At 35.4% G+C, this 18,735-nt stretch overlaps 1 protein-coding gene across 1 annotated transcript; it reads left to right on the top strand.

Moving 5' to 3' along the window:
• The first annotated feature begins 247 nt into the window (after nt 1-247).
• LOC118042394 (callose synthase 5-like) lies at nt 248-15,312 on the top strand. The gene is given in 42 exon segments (XM_035050043.2): nt 248-449; nt 575-675; nt 1,376-1,497; nt 1,653-1,749; nt 1,862-1,972; nt 2,079-2,207; nt 2,328-2,420; nt 2,737-2,828; nt 2,932-3,058; nt 3,252-3,389; nt 3,476-3,552; nt 3,657-3,729; nt 3,812-3,937; nt 4,029-4,143; nt 4,732-5,066; nt 5,218-5,270; nt 5,359-5,419; nt 5,525-5,606; nt 5,690-5,739; nt 5,851-5,937; nt 6,511-6,633; nt 6,725-6,879; nt 6,881-6,989; nt 7,067-7,227; nt 7,721-7,844; nt 7,962-8,056; nt 8,156-8,273; nt 8,371-8,522; nt 9,097-9,206; nt 9,319-9,444; nt 9,525-9,593; nt 10,439-10,628; nt 10,730-10,847; nt 10,929-11,048; nt 11,135-11,250; nt 11,351-11,434; nt 11,892-12,004; nt 12,138-12,367; nt 13,362-14,171; nt 14,294-14,344; nt 14,437-14,622; nt 14,857-15,312. Coding segments are annotated over 42 exon segments (5,847 nt in total). The 5' UTR covers nt 248-262; the 3' UTR covers nt 15,088-15,312.
• Nucleotides 15,313-18,735: the final 3,423 nt, after the last annotated feature.

Here is an 18,735-nt window from a genome sequence, read left to right as displayed (position 1 = left end):
CCAATTTAAGCGATAATTAAGCTGAAAATGTAGCTGTAGCGCAAAAGCAATGTTCAGATAATTAGCTTGTTTCTTACGTTTTTTCCTCTCTTTCCTACATATTTTCTCATTTCCCAACCAGACTTGAAAAAAGAAGAAGATAAATTCATAATTACTGATTTTCATTAATTTACTCTCTAGCAGGTTGTTAAAATTAGCGAAATAAGACACTGTTAGGAGCAAAAGGTGGCTAGCTCACGAGCTAGCATTTGATTGAATAACAATGTCGAACCTGGAACCATCTGGGTCACAGATGCTGAGCCGGAGGCCGTCTCGCAGCGCTGCCACCACTACATTCTCTCTTGAGGTTTTTGATAATGAGGTCGTCCCTTCCTCACTCGGTTCCATCGCCCCTGTTCTCCGCATTGCAGCTGAAATCGAACATGAACGCCCTCGCGTTGCCTATCTCTGTACGTAATGATGTTGCATCAATTTTAGCGACTATGTTGTAACAGGGAAATCATTATTCTTTTAATCATTGTTTATTATTTATTTTCTTTTTCTTTCTTTCTTTTTTCGATTTGGGGAAATATAGGTAGGTTTTATGCGTTTGAGAAGGCCCATAGACTGGATCCAAATTCAAGTGGTCGTGGTGTGAGGCAGTTCAAGACATCTTTGCTGCAGAGATTGGAGAGGGTAATTTTACTTTTGTTAAATTCTGTTTCTAAATCATCAATGGTTTTGATGACATTCTTTCTTGTGTTGTTTTTCATATCTGATTTGAGTGAGCATAATGGGGGTAATGGAACAGTAATTATATCTATTAAGAATTATGACAAGCGAAAGATCCCCTCTGCCTGGTCGAAACATATTCAACGGCGGAGTTTTTGGAAAAATAAAAAAAATGTTGTGAAAGAGGAGTGGTGATCAAATGTGCTCAAGTTCATAAGAACCTGTTTGCACTTTAGTACTTTTAATGGGGTCTAAATGGTCATTTTGCAATCTTAAATGCCTGGAGCTGGCGGAGAGAATTTGTGGTCTCATTTGGAAGTGGGAGAGAGAAACTAATTAATTAAATTGCATTGCATTTGTCATTTGTGGAATAAGGAGAATTTCTGAATAGCGGGAATGCGATAATCTCCAAAAGTAGGTCGTTGTCACGATAATTTATTTGTTCCCTTTGCTAGTCTCATGATGAATGCATTCTTGGCGTGTTCATTCACATAGATAGCTGCACTCAATTTGTTTGTAGGAATGCTTCTTTTTTGCATTTTCTAAAACCAAATCCAATTATCGGGCCCTTTAATATTAATCCAAAAGAACTTCACATAGTTTTGCCATGGATTGTTTTGAAGCACCAGAAGAAGTTATGTGAAAACTATTTTATTTATCTCAGGACAATAATTCCAGTCTTGCCTCTCGGGTTAAAAAGACTGATGCGCGGGAAATCGAGAGCTTTTATCAGCAGTACTATGAACACTACGTTAGAGCACTTGACCAGGGGGAGCAAGCAGACCGGTAATAGCATAAATGCTATTTCACTCTCACTTGTTTTATTTACTTCTTTTTCTTTAGAGCATAAATGCTATTTCACTCTCTCAGTTGTTTTATTTACTCCTTTTTCTTTAGAGCATAAATGCTGTTGTGATGACGAACCTTTAATATCTTTGCAGAGCTCAACTTGGAAAAGCCTATCAGACAGCTGGTGTTCTTTTTGAAGTGCTTTGTGCTGTTAACAAAACAGAGAAAGTAGAAGAAGTTGCTCCTGAGGTTAGTCCCTGTTATAGTCTGTCGTTTACTAGCTCTTATGCAGTTGGCCATTCTACGGCATGAATCCTTTTCAGGGTAGTGAAGTACTTTTTAATGACTTTACTCTGAGCAGATTATTGCAGCAGCCAGAGATGTCCAGGAAAAGAAAGAAATATATGCCCCTTTCAACATCCTTCCTCTGGATTCTGCCGGGGCTTCACAGTCCATAATGCAGCTTGAGGAGGTTATACATATTCTTCATGGTTATCTTGCTGCTGTTGTGATTACTCCTTTTCTCTCGATGCATAGTTTAATATGCTGCTTGAGAATTTCCTGTCCATATTTACCAGGTCAAAGCTGCTGTTGCTGCACTGTGGAACACTCGTGGCTTGAACTGGCCCACTGCATTTGATCCACAAAGGCAGAAAGCTGGTGATTTAGACCTTCTTGATTGGCTGAGGGCCATGTTTGGCTTTCAGGCATGTTCTTGACCCAAGAAAACTTTTTTTAAAAAGAAAAGAATAGAGAATTCAATTGCTGAGGGTTACACTAGAATCTTCAGTAACTAAAAATTTGGTTCTTAAATTTGATGAACGCAGAGAGACAATGTCAGGAACCAGAGGGAGCATTTGATTTTACTACTTGCCAACAAACATATAAGGCTTAATCCCAAGCCTGAACCTATTAGCAAGGTATGCTCTAATCCTTAGTCCTTTTTTTTTTGCCTGTTGTATAGTAGATGTTGCTACAGCTCTAGCATTATCCTACCTTTTGATTGCTATAGCATCCAGGATATGGGTAATTGTGATGTTTGTGGTTTTGATTCAGGGTTTGGAGCTGAAGTGAATGTGTATATGTGCATGTGCATTTAATCTGCAAATTATTTGAATAACTTTTGAACCTTTCTAGTTAATCCCTTTTCTAATTCACCAAGTATCCTTGATTAACTATTACTTCCATACTTAAATTAATGGCTGTGCTATGCTTAGACTCTCATCTCCTATGCAGCTTGACGATCGAGCTGTTGATGAAGTTATGAGCAAGCTTTTTAAGAATTATAAAACATGGTGCAAGTTTTTAGGGCGGAAACATAGTTTAAGGTAAGTAGGTGGACTCTTTTTTATTCATTCAGAACTTAAAGCAAGCTGCAAATGAATGAACATTAATTTGCTATGTTAACATCTACATGTGTGGTTCTTGTAGGCTCCCTCAAGGCCAGCCAGAAATCCAGCAGAGAAAGATACTGTACATGGGCCTTTTTCTTCTCATCTGGGGTGAGGCAGCAAATGTTCGCTTCATGCCTGAATGTCTATGCTATATTTTTCATAACGTAAGTACTGATCATAACATTAACGGACTCCTTAGCTAGTTCAGGACAGAAAATGGGTGATTCTAAGACCAGAATTCGGGATGGAAGGCTGGTGTGCGTTGGATGCTCTTTCCTTTATTTATCCTTTTTTAAAGTAATTAGCACATTTTCTGTTATATAAAAGCTTCATAAGGTTGACCTCTCATTTGTTCAGATGGCATATGAACTCCATGGCCTGTTGGCTGGAAACGTCAGCATCGTTACTGGAGAAAATATTAAGCCTTCTTATGGTGGAGACGACGAGGCTTTCCTGAGGAAGGTTATAACACCAATTTACCATGTAATTGAGAAGGTATGTCATTGTGCAAGGATTCATTTCGTCATCAAATTTCTGGTCCTTTTGTTCTCAATATGAAAATTGTGTTCCAATTATTGCAGGAAGCCAATAAAAGCAAAAATGGTAAAGCTTCACACTCACAGTGGTGCAATTATGATGATCTAAATGAATACTTCTGGTTAGTTTGGATATAATATTAGGATTCTGATGAAGAACAGATCTTTTTGATTTTTTTGTATCACTTCGTTCTGGTTAACACTTAGCTTTGCTTATATCTTTCAGGTCATCGGACTGCTTTTCTCTTGGTTGGCCTATGCGTGATGATGGAAGTTTTTTTACTTCTACAAGAGATGTGGTACAGTGCGCTTATGTTGCCAGTAATACACTACCTTTTGAAATGATTTACCACTATCTGCTTAACATGATTTCTTTGTCAGGGGAAAAAGGCTTCTTCAGAAAAACCCAGAAGCATGGGCAAAGCATATTTTGTAGAGACACGAACCTTCTGGCACATTTTTCGAAGTTTTGACAGATTGTGGACCTTTTATATTCTTGCTCTTCAGGCATTCAACTTTATTAACCTTTTGGCGCATCTTTCTAGTTTTTATCTTTTAATATAATCTTTTCCAGTAAGACATGGGTTTATTGTTGCAGGCAATGATCATCATTGCTTGGAGTGGGGTCTCGATTCTGAACATTGTTCAAAAGGATGTATTATATCAGCTATCCAGCATTTTCATCACAGCAGCCTGTCTTCGCTTCCTCCAAAGTATGATGCTCTTAGCCTAATGCTCCCTCTATCCATCTTATTATTTCCTCTCTTAAATCCAATAGTAATGTGAAATTATTGTTATCCATAACCTTCTTCTTTCATTATCCTTTATAATCAAAGGTAACATGGTAAAGTTATTGAATTTGTTTTATAGAAAACCTGGAAAGAGTATAATTCATCACATAAAAAAAATATAAGCCTCAAATTTCCAATTGTTTCCTTAACATTCTTATTACATTTCTTTTCTTCTTCAACAATTTTCGGACTTTTTTATGACTCTTTTACTATGCAATCACTGCCTAATTTTGTTAACATTATTTCACATGTATTTTGCATTTTCCGTGACCAACTCCTCCATTGATGATTTGGTGAAGCTTGTAAGATGACATGAGAGTTAAAATATTAATCAGCATTGGTGATAAAACCTGATAATTTTCTGTTTTTGTTTTAATATTTTATTTTATGTTGATATTACCTTCAACTTGAGCCCTCAATGCTTTCGTCATTAACCCAGGACCTGATTTGCTGTCTCTGAAATAGCTTTTGTTTCAAGTGACTATTTTGTCTCACCATTCTTCCTTTTAGGTATTCTGGACCTTGTTCTGAACTTCCCAGGGTTCCACAAGTGGAAATTCACTGATGTCCTGAGAAATGTTCTCAAGATCATTGTTAGTCTTGCATGGGCAATCATTCTTCCACTATGTTATGTGCATTCCTTCAAAGTGGCCCCTGATAAAATCAAAGATTTGCTGTCATTCTTTAAAGAAGTGAAGGACATACCTGCACTATACCTTTTGGCAGTGGCTGTATACATGCTTCCAAATATATTGGCAACTGCTTTGTTTATCTTTCCCATGCTCCGACGATGGATTGAAAACTCAGACTGGCTGATTATCAGATTTCTCTTATGGTGGTCACAGGTATGCTCACTGGCCTGATTTTCCCACAAGTTATTTGTTTCACTCCTAGATATCATTATCTCATTATCATTTTCATGATTTTTTTATGTCATCCAGCTATAGAAAATTTATCTCTTCTCCTGATTAACTGAGTAAATCTATATTTCTGCAGCCAAGAATTTATGTTGGCAGGGGAATGCATGAGAGTCAATTTGTACTCATAAAGTGAGTCTGATGAGAGTTTATATTTATGCAGTCACCAACATATTTGGTTCAAGTTCACTTTGTTACTAAGTTTTTCTTTTTGTTTCAGGTATACTCTTTTTTGGTTGTTACTTTTATGTTCAAAGATAGCATTCAGCTATTTTGTCCAGGTTGGCTATTTTTAGTTGGCTTTTGTTATCAGCATAATCACCGTCATTGTTATTAGGGTCATTCATTTGGTATTCCTTTAACCCTTTTACATGTCCTTTTCCCAGATAAAACCTCTGGTGAAGCCAACGAAAGATATAATGAACATTCGGAATGTAGATTATGAGTGGCATGAATTGTTTCCAAATGGTGTGCATCACTCTTTCACTTCATTTTTATTGTGCTTTTCAACTGAGGTTTTATATTCACATAAGCTTACCCTGTGTATACAGCTAAAAACAATTATGGAGCTGTTTTGTCACTCTGGTTACCAGTAATTTTGGTTTGTCTGCTGCTATCTCTTTCCTATTTTTCTTTTTTCATATCTTTTATTTGGTGAAATTTATATTTATTCTATGATTGATGTCTCCGGACATGTTACAATATAATCCAGGTCTATTTTATGGATACTCAAATTTGGTATTCTATTTTCTCAACCATATATGGTGGCTTTGCCGGGGCCTTTGATCGTCTAGGAGAGGTAATTATCTCAATTATTTTTGTGTTTCTTGCTTTGGATGGTCATTTTCTGTGTTCATTTGAAATGAGGCATTTGGATGCGTTTACATAAACCATATACAGTCACAAACCTTCATATATCATTTGAAATGAGGCATTTGGATGCGTTTCTTGCTTCCATGTTACATATTCTAGTGAGATAATTGGCCTGTTTTATGTAAACTTGGCTGGGACATTGTATTTTCTGCTCTATTGAGAGATGGAACTTAGTGCATACTTTGGAGATGTGCAATAGCCGTCCTTTTCAGTGAATACCATTTTACCTCCAATGGCTATTTCTGTGTTCCACATTGTTTACTTGACTTTTTGAAGTTCACCAATAATTTCTATCACTCTCCTTTTCTTGTAATTTATGTAAGATATCAAACACCTTTTGAGAATATAACTCTCATTTAACTTTCACTCTCCTTTTAGTGATTTTTCAAATGTCACTAAATCTTTGGGTGAGTTATGTCAGTGAGCTTAGGTTGCAGGATTTTTTGTAACTTAAGGCTAAAAACTGTGGCCTATTAATTTCCTCCTTCTCTTCTAACAGATTCGAACTCTGGGCATGCTGAGGTCACGGTTCCAGTCCTTACCTGGTGCATTTAACACTTATTTGGTTCCTTCAGATAAGAAACGGAAGAAGGGCTTCTCTTTTTCAAAGAGATTTTCTGAGGTTGGATTGATGTTTCAAATTCTCTATATCATTATCATTGTTTTGCAGTTTCATGCATCTTACTCAGTTATTACAATGTCATTCCTGTTAGGTTACTGCAAGCAAGAGAAGTGAAGCTGCCAAATTTGCTCAGTTATGGAATGAAGTGATATGTAGTTTCCGTGAAGAAGATCTCATTAGTGACAGGAAAGGCCTCATAGGCTCGATAAAACTTTATTTCTATCTGTTCCTTCCCCTGTTGAGACTAAATCTTTGGTTTCTTTTAATTCAGGGAGATGGATCTGTTGCTGGTTCCATATACATCAGATCCTAGCCTCAAATTAATTCAGTGGCCACCGATTATGCTTGCAAGCAAGGTCAGAATGTATTTTCTTTCTGCAGATTGAGTGAATGGAACTTGTTTTTAACTGTTGAATATTTGCTACATTTACAGATCCCAATAGCTTTGGATATGGCAGTGCAATTCCGATCAAGGGATGCGGACCTCTGGAAACGCATATGTGCAGATGAATACATGAAATGTGCAGTCATTGAATGCTACGAATCCCTTAAACATGTCATGAATATTTTGGTAGTTGGAGAAATTGAGAAAAGGTTGTTTGCGGTGTTCTTTTCCTTACCCCTGATAATCCATATCCATTTTATCCATCCTCTCTTTAAACAACCAATCAGACCCCAACCCCCCCCAAAAAAAAAAAAAAAAAAAAAAAGAAAAAGAAAAAGAAAAGATCAGAAAGAAACTTACCATAGAAAGATGACTTGTCCTGTGGATTTAAATCTTTTAAATGTTGCAGATACACCTCCTTTGGAGACCAGGTTCTTAGCTGATAATTTCATCATTCCCAATTAAAGCTTAAGTTTGCAAGAGTCCAATCTATGTTATAGTATTTCTGCTTCAGCATTTTCATTCCTTCTATAACATTTTGAGTTCCAGTCCAGTATTTAGTGCTCTACTAATATCTATATGCGTTTAACAAAGTCAATCGTTTTGGCTGTTAATCTATCTGCTGCAGAGTTTTATCTGGCATTTGAATGAAATTAGGATGATGGTTCAGTGTCTTGTGTAACTGTGGTTCTAATGTAACAGGATACTTAGCATCATCTTTAAAGAAGTTGAGAGTAATATTTCAAAGAACACACTTCTTACAAATTTCAAAATGGGTCCCTTACCAGCATTATGTAAAAAATTTGTGGAGCTCGTGAGATTATTGGTGAGTCATTTATGAAACTCGGCTAATGGTTTATTCAGCTTGCTTTTGTAAATCTGAAATTCTCTTTGCAGCCGTGCTTTGGAAAGTGACCGCTTCCTTTTTCCTTCCACCTTGCAGAAAGATGCTGATCCCTCCCAGCAAAATACCGTGGTGTTGATACTGCAGGACATGTTAGAAGTATTTACTAATGATATGATGGTGAATGAGAATCGGTTGGTGAACCTTGCATCTTCTACTTGGATTTAGTGGCACGCTCATGTCCTTCATATGAGTGCTAACAGTCCAGCCTGTCCTTGTGTGATGATTTTCAGTGAATTGGTAGACCTCGGGCAAAGTGGCAAGGATTCTGGAAGACAAGTGTTTTCTGGTACTGACACAAAACCTGCTATAATGTTCCCTCCTGTAGTTACAACACAATGGGAAGAACAGGTACCCTAGCACTTGCTGAGCTTCAATGATTATTTTAAGTACTCACCCTTCTAGTGTGTGTAAGGATTGATGAAAGCTTTGATTAATGATCTCTTAGATAAGACGCATTCATCTCCTTTTGACGGTGAACGAATTTGCCAATGATGTCCCAACAAACCTTGAAGCACGTAGGAGGATTTCATTCTTTACGAATTCGTTGTTTATGGACATGCCACGTCCTCCTCGAGTCCGTAAAATGCTCTCATTCAGGTCTGATTCATTTTTAATAAAAAATGATAGCAAAGTGAATATTGCAGTGACTTTGCCAAGTTGCAAAGAACTGCCTTCACATTTTGTTGACTTCAGCTGAATTCAACTTATTGTTAACTTACAGTTGGTTTAATGATTGTCTGCCACCATCATGTCATTCAATGGACAAGTGGCTAGAATTTGATCAAATACTAGTCATTGGTAGCCACATTGGGATACACCTGACCGGACTTGTACAACATATGTTCAGAACATATGATCAAGTTGAGTGTACTTCTAGCTAACAGTCAGCTAGAAGAAAGGCAGTGCCTTTTCTCAAATTCTTTGTGATAATATTGCTTGTTCAAATATCATCCTACATGCTTCTATTGAGACTCTTTACTCTCCCAAAGCCAGTGTCTGATTTATTATAGTTTTTGTGAAAGTACATTTGTGGATTCTAGACAGAGTTGTCCTGGATAAATTACATAGTTTTTCAAGGTCTTGAGAATTTGACGAGTTTCTTTAAGGAAATTAAGGGATTTTTAACAACATCAACTTTTATGTAATAAGATTACTCTTCTGTTATGCACAGTGTCTTAACCCCCTACTATAGTGAAGAGACAGTTTATTCCAAATCTGATCTTGAAATGGAGAATGAAGACGGTGTATCAATCATCTACTACTTGCAAAAGATTTACCCAGGTATGGTTGTTTTGTGAACTCTCATAGTACCATAGCATGTATGATTTGCATTTGTTTTGAATGAATGAATCAATGATGTAATTAATTCAGTAGCTATTTGCATTGTCATCAGATGAATGGAATAACTTCATGGAAAGAATAAATTGCAAAAAAGAGAGTGAGGTTTTGGAAAATGAAGAAAATATTTTGCAACTTCGCCATTGGGGCTCTTTGAGAGGTCAAACCCTCTGTCGCACAGGTAGTTGATCCCTTTACATTTTCTCATCTAAATGCATTAATCTTTTTTTTTATATATACAAATGATCATAAATGTTGCAGTTAGAGGGATGATGTACTACAGACGAGCTTTAAGACTTCAAGCTTTCCTTGATATGGCTAAAGAAAGTGGTGAGAGCCTGAATGCTTTTCTTCATTTTGTTTGAAAATGACTTTCAAATGTGGAATTGCATATGGTCTTTATTTCCTGAAAGTAGCCCTCCTGAGCAAATTAAATAATGAGTTCTAGAAATATGAAAATAATAAACATGTGGAATCCATGTTCCATTCTTGCAGCATCATAATCTTCTAAAAAAGATATGATTTCTTACTCTTTGATATAAGCTTTCTTCTGTCAGTCATATCTGACCTTTTTTTATAGGATTAAAAATGATGAAATCACGTAGTCATAAATTTCAAGAAGGAATGATGGCTTAAATAAATGGCATTAACAACATTTTTTTTTTTCCAAAACTTGGAATATGATAAGTAATCTGATGGAGAAAGAACAAAAAATGATTTTTGAAAAAATCTAAAGTTCAAACTTCATTTTCAGTCTTGAAGAGAAAATTATGCTCTTCATGAAAGAATGCGCTGGGAACTACTCTAGTTTAGTTCTCAAGAATAAAATAATTTCCTTACTCCTTTGCTGTTTAATTAATTCACTGTCAATGCCTCAGACTTTCGTCAGGCGTCTTTCATTCGTTTTCCTTGCCATGTAGTAGAATATATTTGCGAGAACACAAATCCAATTGATGTTATAAAGTAGTAATTCATTGAATCTAATTCATTTACTGCTAAAATTGAGCTCAATGCCTCTGACCTTAGTTGTACTTTTCCTGGGGATGTATACCATTTTCTCATGGTTTTGTTTTCAATATATCTATCAATTCTTTCAGTAGAAATGATGAGTGCCCAGTGAAGCAGTGTCATTTTGGAGTAATATGCCAATGTATGACATAATCTCATAAATGCAGAGATACTAGAAGGTTACAAAGCCATCACAGATCCAACTGAGGAAGATAAGAAAAGTCAAAGATCTGTGAGTGCTCAAATAGAGGCAGTAGCGGACATGAAATTCACTTATGTTGCTACCTGTCAGAACTATGGAAATCAGAAGAGGAGTGGAGATCGTCGTGCAACAGACATTCTCAATTTAATGGTCAAGTATGCTCTCTGTCTAATTATAGCATCTCACTGTTGAATATCATAAGCAGTTTGCTGAGCATATTTCGTTCAAGACTTTGAACCTGCTACATCTTCTACAGTAATCCCTCTCTCCGTGTTGCATTTATTGACGAAGTTGAAGAAAGAGAAAGAGAAGGTGGCAAGGTACAGAAGGTTTATTATTCTGTATTGGTAAAAGCTGTTGATAATCTTGATCAGGTAATTTTTATGATATTCCCATTTAATTACATTTGAGCAAATTTTTCCATAAAGCTAATTGTTTTCTATCTTCTCCAAAAGGAAATATATCGCATAAGATTGCCAGGTGCAGCTAAATTAGGAGAAGGAAAGCCTGAGAATCAGAATCATGCCATTGTATTTACTCGAGGGGAAGCTTTGCAAGCCATTGACATGAATCAGGTAAAACATGGAAAAACTGAATGTATTGTTGCTTCATTATGATTTTTATACCTATTCTGATGATTTTTCATATCAATTTCTTATAGGATAATTACTTGGAAGAAGCACTTAAAATGCGTAACCTTCTTGAAGAATTTAATGAGGATCATGGAGTGCTTCCACCTACAATTTTAGGTGTTCGGGAGCATATCTTTACTGGAAGGTCTGATGGATGTTTATCTTTTCTAGTTCTCTGATGCTCTATTACCATCAAATATCATGCCTTGTCATTGTTCTCATGTGTTTTTACATCTATGCTGCAGTGTCTCTTCTTTGGCTTGGTTCATGTCAAACCAAGAAACGAGTTTTGTCACCATTGGTCAAAGGGTTCTAGCAAGACCATTGAAGTAAACCTTCTCTTTTTCTTCCTTTCTATGTTTAGATAACACTGTAGTACAACTTATGGTATGCAAAATACCAGCCGTTTTTTAAGATACATTATTGAGATAAAGGTTTTTAAGGAATTAATAGTACCACTCCTTTAAAAAAAAAGGTGATTTTGCTGATCGTAACAGAAATATATTTTTAATATGTACCAGTGCTAAAAAAAAAAAGAGCTTTGAGAATCACTATGCATAGATACGATAATCCACTCTCCTCTTGCACGCATGTGTGTCCATGTGGTCCCCTATGCATATATGTTCATTTGCTTCTTGGAAAGTGGGTCATGCCAAATATTAGGTCATCCACTTTAGTTAGCGTGAAGAACATAAAATGAACATAATAAAACCATAACACGTGGCCTTTTTTGTTGATCTTATTAATGTTGACATTTTATCTTGAAATTTGTATTGGTATTTATAGGGTCCGGTTCCATTATGGGCATCCAGATGTGTTTGATAGAATCTTTCACATAACACGTGGTGGCATCAGCAAGGCTTCTCATGGCATCAATTTGAGTGAGGACATATTTGCTGGTACTATTCTCAAGGAACCTGTTCTCGTCACCTAGAAAAGTAGTTGAAGAGTAACCAACAAAATGTTTGGGAATTTATTTTATCTCCGGTAACACAATTTCATCAGCTTCTCTATGCTTGTTCTACAATGTAGGTTTCAACTCAACACTGAGACGAGGGAATGTCACTCATCATGAGTATATTCAAGTTGGGAAAGGTCGAGATGTCGGGCTCAACCAAATCTCTCTGTTTGAAGCAAAGGTAGCATGTGGTAATGGGGAGCAGACACTCAGCAGGGACATCTATCGACTAGGTCATCGTTTTGATTTCTTCCGCATGCTGTCCTGTTATTATACAACGATCGGATTTTACGTCAGTTCAATGGTAATTCTTTTTTAATGTGTAATTCATGTTGAAAAGCAATTGGACAAGCAGTGTGGACAAGGCTAATTGACAAATCTAATAGTTACCTTGTTGTTTTCCAGAGAACTCAACCTAAGCATGAAAAAAGGCAACCAAAATAGTTGCTATCAAGGCCATAATATACCTGGAAAATTACGTACATTATGGGAAAAAGAACAGCTTACAGATTGAAATATTTGGCCATGATATTTCATTAGGGAATAAATGTGTTGGTCTGCTTATGTATGCATTTGTTTGTTTTCACGTGCGTGTCAGTGCATTGTTTATAAGATGCATTTTTGGCAGTGCTCAGTTTGGTTCGAAGTCCAAATAGCAAGGAGCTAAATGACAAAGAATTGAAGAGCAATTCTTTTAATAAATGTCATATGGATTTCATAATTTCAATTGGAAAGAAAAGGGGTATTGTTTCTTGTGGATCACCTAAAGATTTTTTTCTCTCTTTTATGATCAATGATTTATATTTTGTAAAAATAATCATGTAGTTTTTTTATATATTTTTTTTTTCTTAGTTGTCAAACTGCTACATTAAACTGTCTGGAATCTCTCATGTCCTTTTGGTTTTTCTCTCAAGTAAATGGCTGCTTCCTTTTGTGTTTAATGAGAAGATAAGATTTTTGAAGAGGCTTTCAGTATGAAAGTCAGTTTCATTTCCAGAGTCATCTATGCATCTTTATGAAAGAACTGCTTTGCTTGCAAACCCTTTTTCTTAAACAACTTAAATATCTTGTTCATTTGATTTTCAAACCATACCCAATGCAGTGTCTCCTTTTAAATTTGATCTGTTATTTGCATCTTTATTGTGCAGAAAACTCTTTCTGATATGCTGTGCCCTGCACAGATTATGCAATTATTGAGTTGAATACTATTCCTGTGTGCTTTTGTGGCTGGGATGTTAGGATGTTTCCACATTTGGGAAGTTCAGCTAACAGATAATTTTTTTCTTTTTAATATGCAGATAGTTGTCCTTACGGTATATGCTTTCTTGTATTGTAAACTTTACCTGTCATTAAGTGGATTGGAGGATTCAATAATTAAGTACGCACGGGCTAGGGGAAATGATCCCCTAAAAGCAGCCATGGCCTCACAGTCTCTTGTTCAGATTGGTTTTCTGATGGCGTTGCCCATGGTCATGGAGATGGGGCTAGAGAAAGGGTTCAGAACAGCAATAGGTGACATAATAATCATGCAGCTTCAGCTTGCTTCTGTCTTCTTCACCTTTTCCCTTGGGACTAAGGTCCATTATTTTGGGCGCACTATCCTGCATGGTGGGGCAAAATACAGAGCTACTGGGCGTGGTTTTGTGGTTCGGCATCAGAAATTTGCTGAGAACTATAGGATGTACTCGAGGAGTCACTTTGTGAAAGGACTGGAGCTTTTAATATTGCTTATATGTTATCAGGTATATGGAAAAGCAGCAAGTGGAGTAGGCTTTGCACTTGTCACGGCCTCAATGTGGTTCTTAGTGACTTCTTTTTTGTTTGCTCCTTTCCTTTTCAATCCATCTGGATTTGAGTGGCAGAAGATTGTGGATGATTGGGATGATTGGTCGAAGTGGATAAGCAGCCAGGGTGGTATTGGTGTCCCAGCAAACAAGAGCTGGGAGTCTTGGTGGGATGAGGAACAGGAGCACCTGCAACACACTGGATTTTTAGGCCGGTTCTGGGAGATATTTCTCTCTTTGCGTTTCTTCATCTATCAATATGGAATTGTATACCAGCTAAAAGCAGTCAAGGAAAGCACGCCTGGAAGAAGCCGGAGTGCTATTGTGAGTACATGAAATTTAATATTCTTCTACTCTAAAACGTAGCACAAACCTTAGTCTAATTTGATAAAGTAACTTCCGAAATCTTTCATGTTCATGTCTGTAAATTTGTTTTCTGATTTCAGGTATATGGTCTGTCGTGGCTGGTCATTGTCGCTATGATAATCATCTTAAAGGTTATTGTTCAAACTCTAAAATCTTAAATCTTTTGAAAATGAACTTGTCATGTGGAATGCAATTCACCAACTCTGGTGCCTTTGAACCGCAGATTGTTTCCATGGGAAGAAAGAAGTTTAGTGCAGATTTTCAGCTCATGTTTAGACTTCTTAAGCTGTTTCTCTTTATTGGATCTGTGATCACTCTCGTTATCCTGTTCACTACCCTTCACCTCACAGTTGGAGACATCTTTCAGAGCCTGCTAGCTTTTCTGCCTACTGGTTTGGCAATTCTGCAGGTATGTACATGACTATCATGCAAAATCATTTCCTCTATCTCGCAAGCACATCACCTTCCACTGGGTTATATCAAACACCTTCTTACGTGGAATTTAATGTAACGTACTGGAAAAAGGAGCCTCATTCCCTCATTTTATATTTCTCTTCTGTGTTTAAATAACACAATGCATGGTGATCATGAGTTTTCCCAGTTAAATATCGATCTTTACAAATTAAGCTGATTTCGTTTTCAGATAGCACAAGCTTGCAGGCCAGTAGTGAAGGGCCTTAAAATGTGGGGATCTGTGAAAGCTCTAGCCCGTGGGTACGAGTACATGATGGCTTTGGTCATCTTTGCACCAGTGGCTGTACTTGCCTGGTTCCCATTCGTTTCAGAATTCCAGACCAGGCTGCTGTTTAACCAAGCTTTCAGCCGAGGGCTTCAGATTCAACGTATCTTGGCTGGCGGAAAGAAAAACAAATGAGGTTTGCGTATACGGGGTTGTGATCGTATAGCGATTGAGAAATCTATTAAAAAAAATAGCTGACACTGAGAATGTATGAACTGCTAGGACTTCCAATTCATAACACACTTCACCCTGATATTTTTCTTATAAACGATTACTGTCGGTGTCCTGTAGGCACAAATGTCAACATCATGTTGTCATCGTGTTTTCCTGTCTATGTATTCACCGTTGATTGTATGGATTCCTGAGGAGAATAGTATTCAATTAATTGAATTGTTGATCATTGGCATTCATTTATTTATTTTATCTGTTATTTTAATTGAATTGTTGATTCTCTCTACAAGTACAAGGTAAGCTTCTCCTTTTACTATTAACCAGTCTTGGTTGTCCATCAGGCTAGAGACTATTTGAAGTTTGAACTGCTTTATTTTTCTGGAAGTATGCTTCCATAACTAAATGGTTTATAGGATTTTAATATTTCTTTTATCAAACAATAAGTGACTATATTATTGGCCCCCTCCGGGTTGGAACAAAATTTTTTAATATATAAAAAAAAATGTTTTAGGATATACTAATGTTTTTTTGTAGTAGAAAAAAAAAAAATTTAACTATATAGGGATTAATTTAATATGATTTTTATCAACTTGAAAGGGTTCAAAATCAATTTGAATGACCGATAAAAATATAATTTTGATTCAAAAAAAATATCTAAATATGAAAGTTTTGGTAAAGTAAAGTTGATTTTCTATAAAAAAATATATATATATATTCATACTTATATGAATTTTTCTAATTTAAGAATCATAATATTTTTTATCTTTTTTTGTTAGGGGCATATCCCTCCTCAAGATTATTTTTGGTAAAGTAAGGTTGATTTTTTATAAAATAAACATTCATACTTGCATAAATTTTTCTAGTTTGAGGATTGTAACTTTTATGCTATGTTTTGTTTATAACATATCCGATGAAAATATATTATCAGTTTTAGAATGAAATTTAGATTGGAGTTTGTTTGGTATGTGAACAAAGACTATGCATCCAAAAACTTTTATTTGCAATCAAAATTGTATTTTGTGTATAAAAAAAAGATTTTTTTAGGTAATCTAATGGTGTATGAAATTGCAAAACATGAGTAGGCATCATGTTAATCAAATAGGATGTAGTCAAAAGAACTTCAACTTTTAAATGTTTTGGAATATTCATAGAAAATGCAATAGCATGAGCCTCTTCAAGTGAATATTTGTAATTCTATTTTATTAAGGAGTGTTACAATATATAAACCAATGTTGAACCCTTTTTTCTTTCAAAAAATTTCACAAATACTTGTTAAAAGTATTATGTTCTATTATCATAAATAATAGTATGTTAATCCTTGTCTAATATTGGTTTTCTATCATTTAATAAGAATATTTAAATAATGTTACTGCCTCAATTTTTTCCCTGGTCAAATAAATCCAACATAATCATAAATGATTATTGTCACGACCCGAATCCCGGATCCATGACCGGCACATAGGCAATGTTCCCCTCCAAGGTTCCAAACCTATGCGAACCCAAACTTACATACAATCTTTTAAACAACTCAATCAGAGTTTAACACAGCATTAACAACAAATTAACTTCATAACATAATTCGATTGTCTTAATACAAGAGTTAATATAATTTCATAGTTTTGGAGCTCTAACTTGACATAAAAAAGAAAGAATACAAATTTACAACCAAAAGCAGGTTCGGAAGGTTCAACAAAAAGTAACCCGCTATCAAGCTATAAGCCTGAAAAGAATAAATAATGAGAGGGTGAGTTCAACAACTCAGTGAGTAGATAACGTTACAATACACACACACCGAGGTAATATAGCAATGAGAAATATATATACAAGTATGGCTTTAGTTCTTATACGAAGGTTTATTCAAATAGGCCATAACAAGAATATCATATGGTAGAACTCGTCAGAAAAATCAAAATGCAATGGGCATGAGGCTCCGTACTGTGGGATGATCAGTCCACACAGGTTGGTGACTCCCCGACAACTAGGGTTCAGATACGATGTGCACAAAGACTAACCAACTACCCTGTTAGCATGGGTATTCTGACTGACATACATAGGTTTATAATCATAATCAAACAAACATATTCATATCTCAAAGCTCAAAACTCATGACATCAATCAAATGAGGAGCTATCAATTCAGAATTTCACTTCAAAATACATACTGGTTCATATTAAGAATTCAGATTCAATAATTGATCATGCTTTATCATAACAAGGATAATAATCAAAATATATATTATCAAGAAGCATGATCCAATTCATATTAACAAATCAAATATTTATAGTATTTCTCATGAATTGAAAAAATTATCCACTCACCTGACTCAAAAAGCAAAACAAAAGCCAAAAAACAGACACTGAAGAAAATCCTACTACTGACGTCCCGCCGGTAGAATATATCAGGATTATCTGAATACAAAGGATACATATTCAAGAACGAATCGAAAGAACATTTAACCTATTTAATACACTTAAATAAGTGTGTGTATTTCCGTAACCCTATATGTTTTTAAACTAAACTAATAATTTTTCTCAAAAAGCCAAAATTTAACGGTTTTTTTTCCCGAAATCTAATCCATAATAAAAACAACTATAAAATTGGTAATAATTCACTAAAGTAACCCCTAATTATTCATCAACTAATCTGAAAAAGCTAATATTTACATCTAGGGACTAATATGTAAATTTAATCATATTTTTAGGGCCAAATTGTAATTTTTGTCTAATTAGAGGACCAAACTGAAATTTGTCATATATTATCCATGAATATACTGAAATTCTTTGACCTTAAATTAATCCTCAATTCTAATCCAGGATGTATCATTTATGCTTCAGGGATCATTCTGGGAATTTTACTAAATTTTTAAGGTCAAATTGTACTTTATCAAATTGGAGACTAAATTGAAAAGTGTTAAATTCTCTTATCTATACAGTAATTCTGTCATAATTCATATGTTATTCTGTTTTCAAGAATTCTCGGAATATGCTCCAGGGACCAATTTGTAATTTTCCCAAAGTTCAGGGACTAAACTGGTAATTTTCAGAAATTGAGGGACCAAATTGAATTTTCGTCATCTTCAACTCAAACCCAGAATTTCAACAGATCAACTACTGTTATCCCCTGATTTCTTAACACAAATTCACCATTCAAACAAAACCACAACTCAAAATCATCATAATCTTCCCATAATCAACTTAATAATCAATTACCCACAACAATCAACCCCTAACTTCAATTTAATTCATCAATTAAATCCAAAACACAAATTCTCAAAACCCTAACATTCATCAAAACTAAAATTAAAGCTTAATTAACATATTATACACATTAAAACAACCTAAAATCTTACCTTTTTCACTTATTTCCCTCCAAATCTCTTTCTTTCCCTTTATTTTCCCTTCTTTTCTCTTCTTCTTCTTTCTTTTCTCACTTCTGCCGATTCTCTTCCTCTCAAAGTCAGATTTCTCTTCCTTTTTTTTTTTTACTTCTATTTATATTTATCAACTATTTATCCAATTACTACTATACCCTCATTTAAATTTATTCCTACATCTAAGCCTTCAAGGGGTTTTCTAGGCTTTTCCTATCCCTTTAATAACAAAAACATTCACA

Source organism: Populus alba, chromosome 5 (assembly GCF_005239225.2).
Source record: "Populus alba chromosome 5, ASM523922v2, whole genome shotgun sequence".
Lineage (NCBI taxonomy): Eukaryota > Viridiplantae > Streptophyta > Magnoliopsida > Malpighiales > Salicaceae > Populus > Populus alba.
Note: the sequence above shows the minus strand (reverse complement) of the source record. Positions and strands in the feature narration are given on the sequence as shown.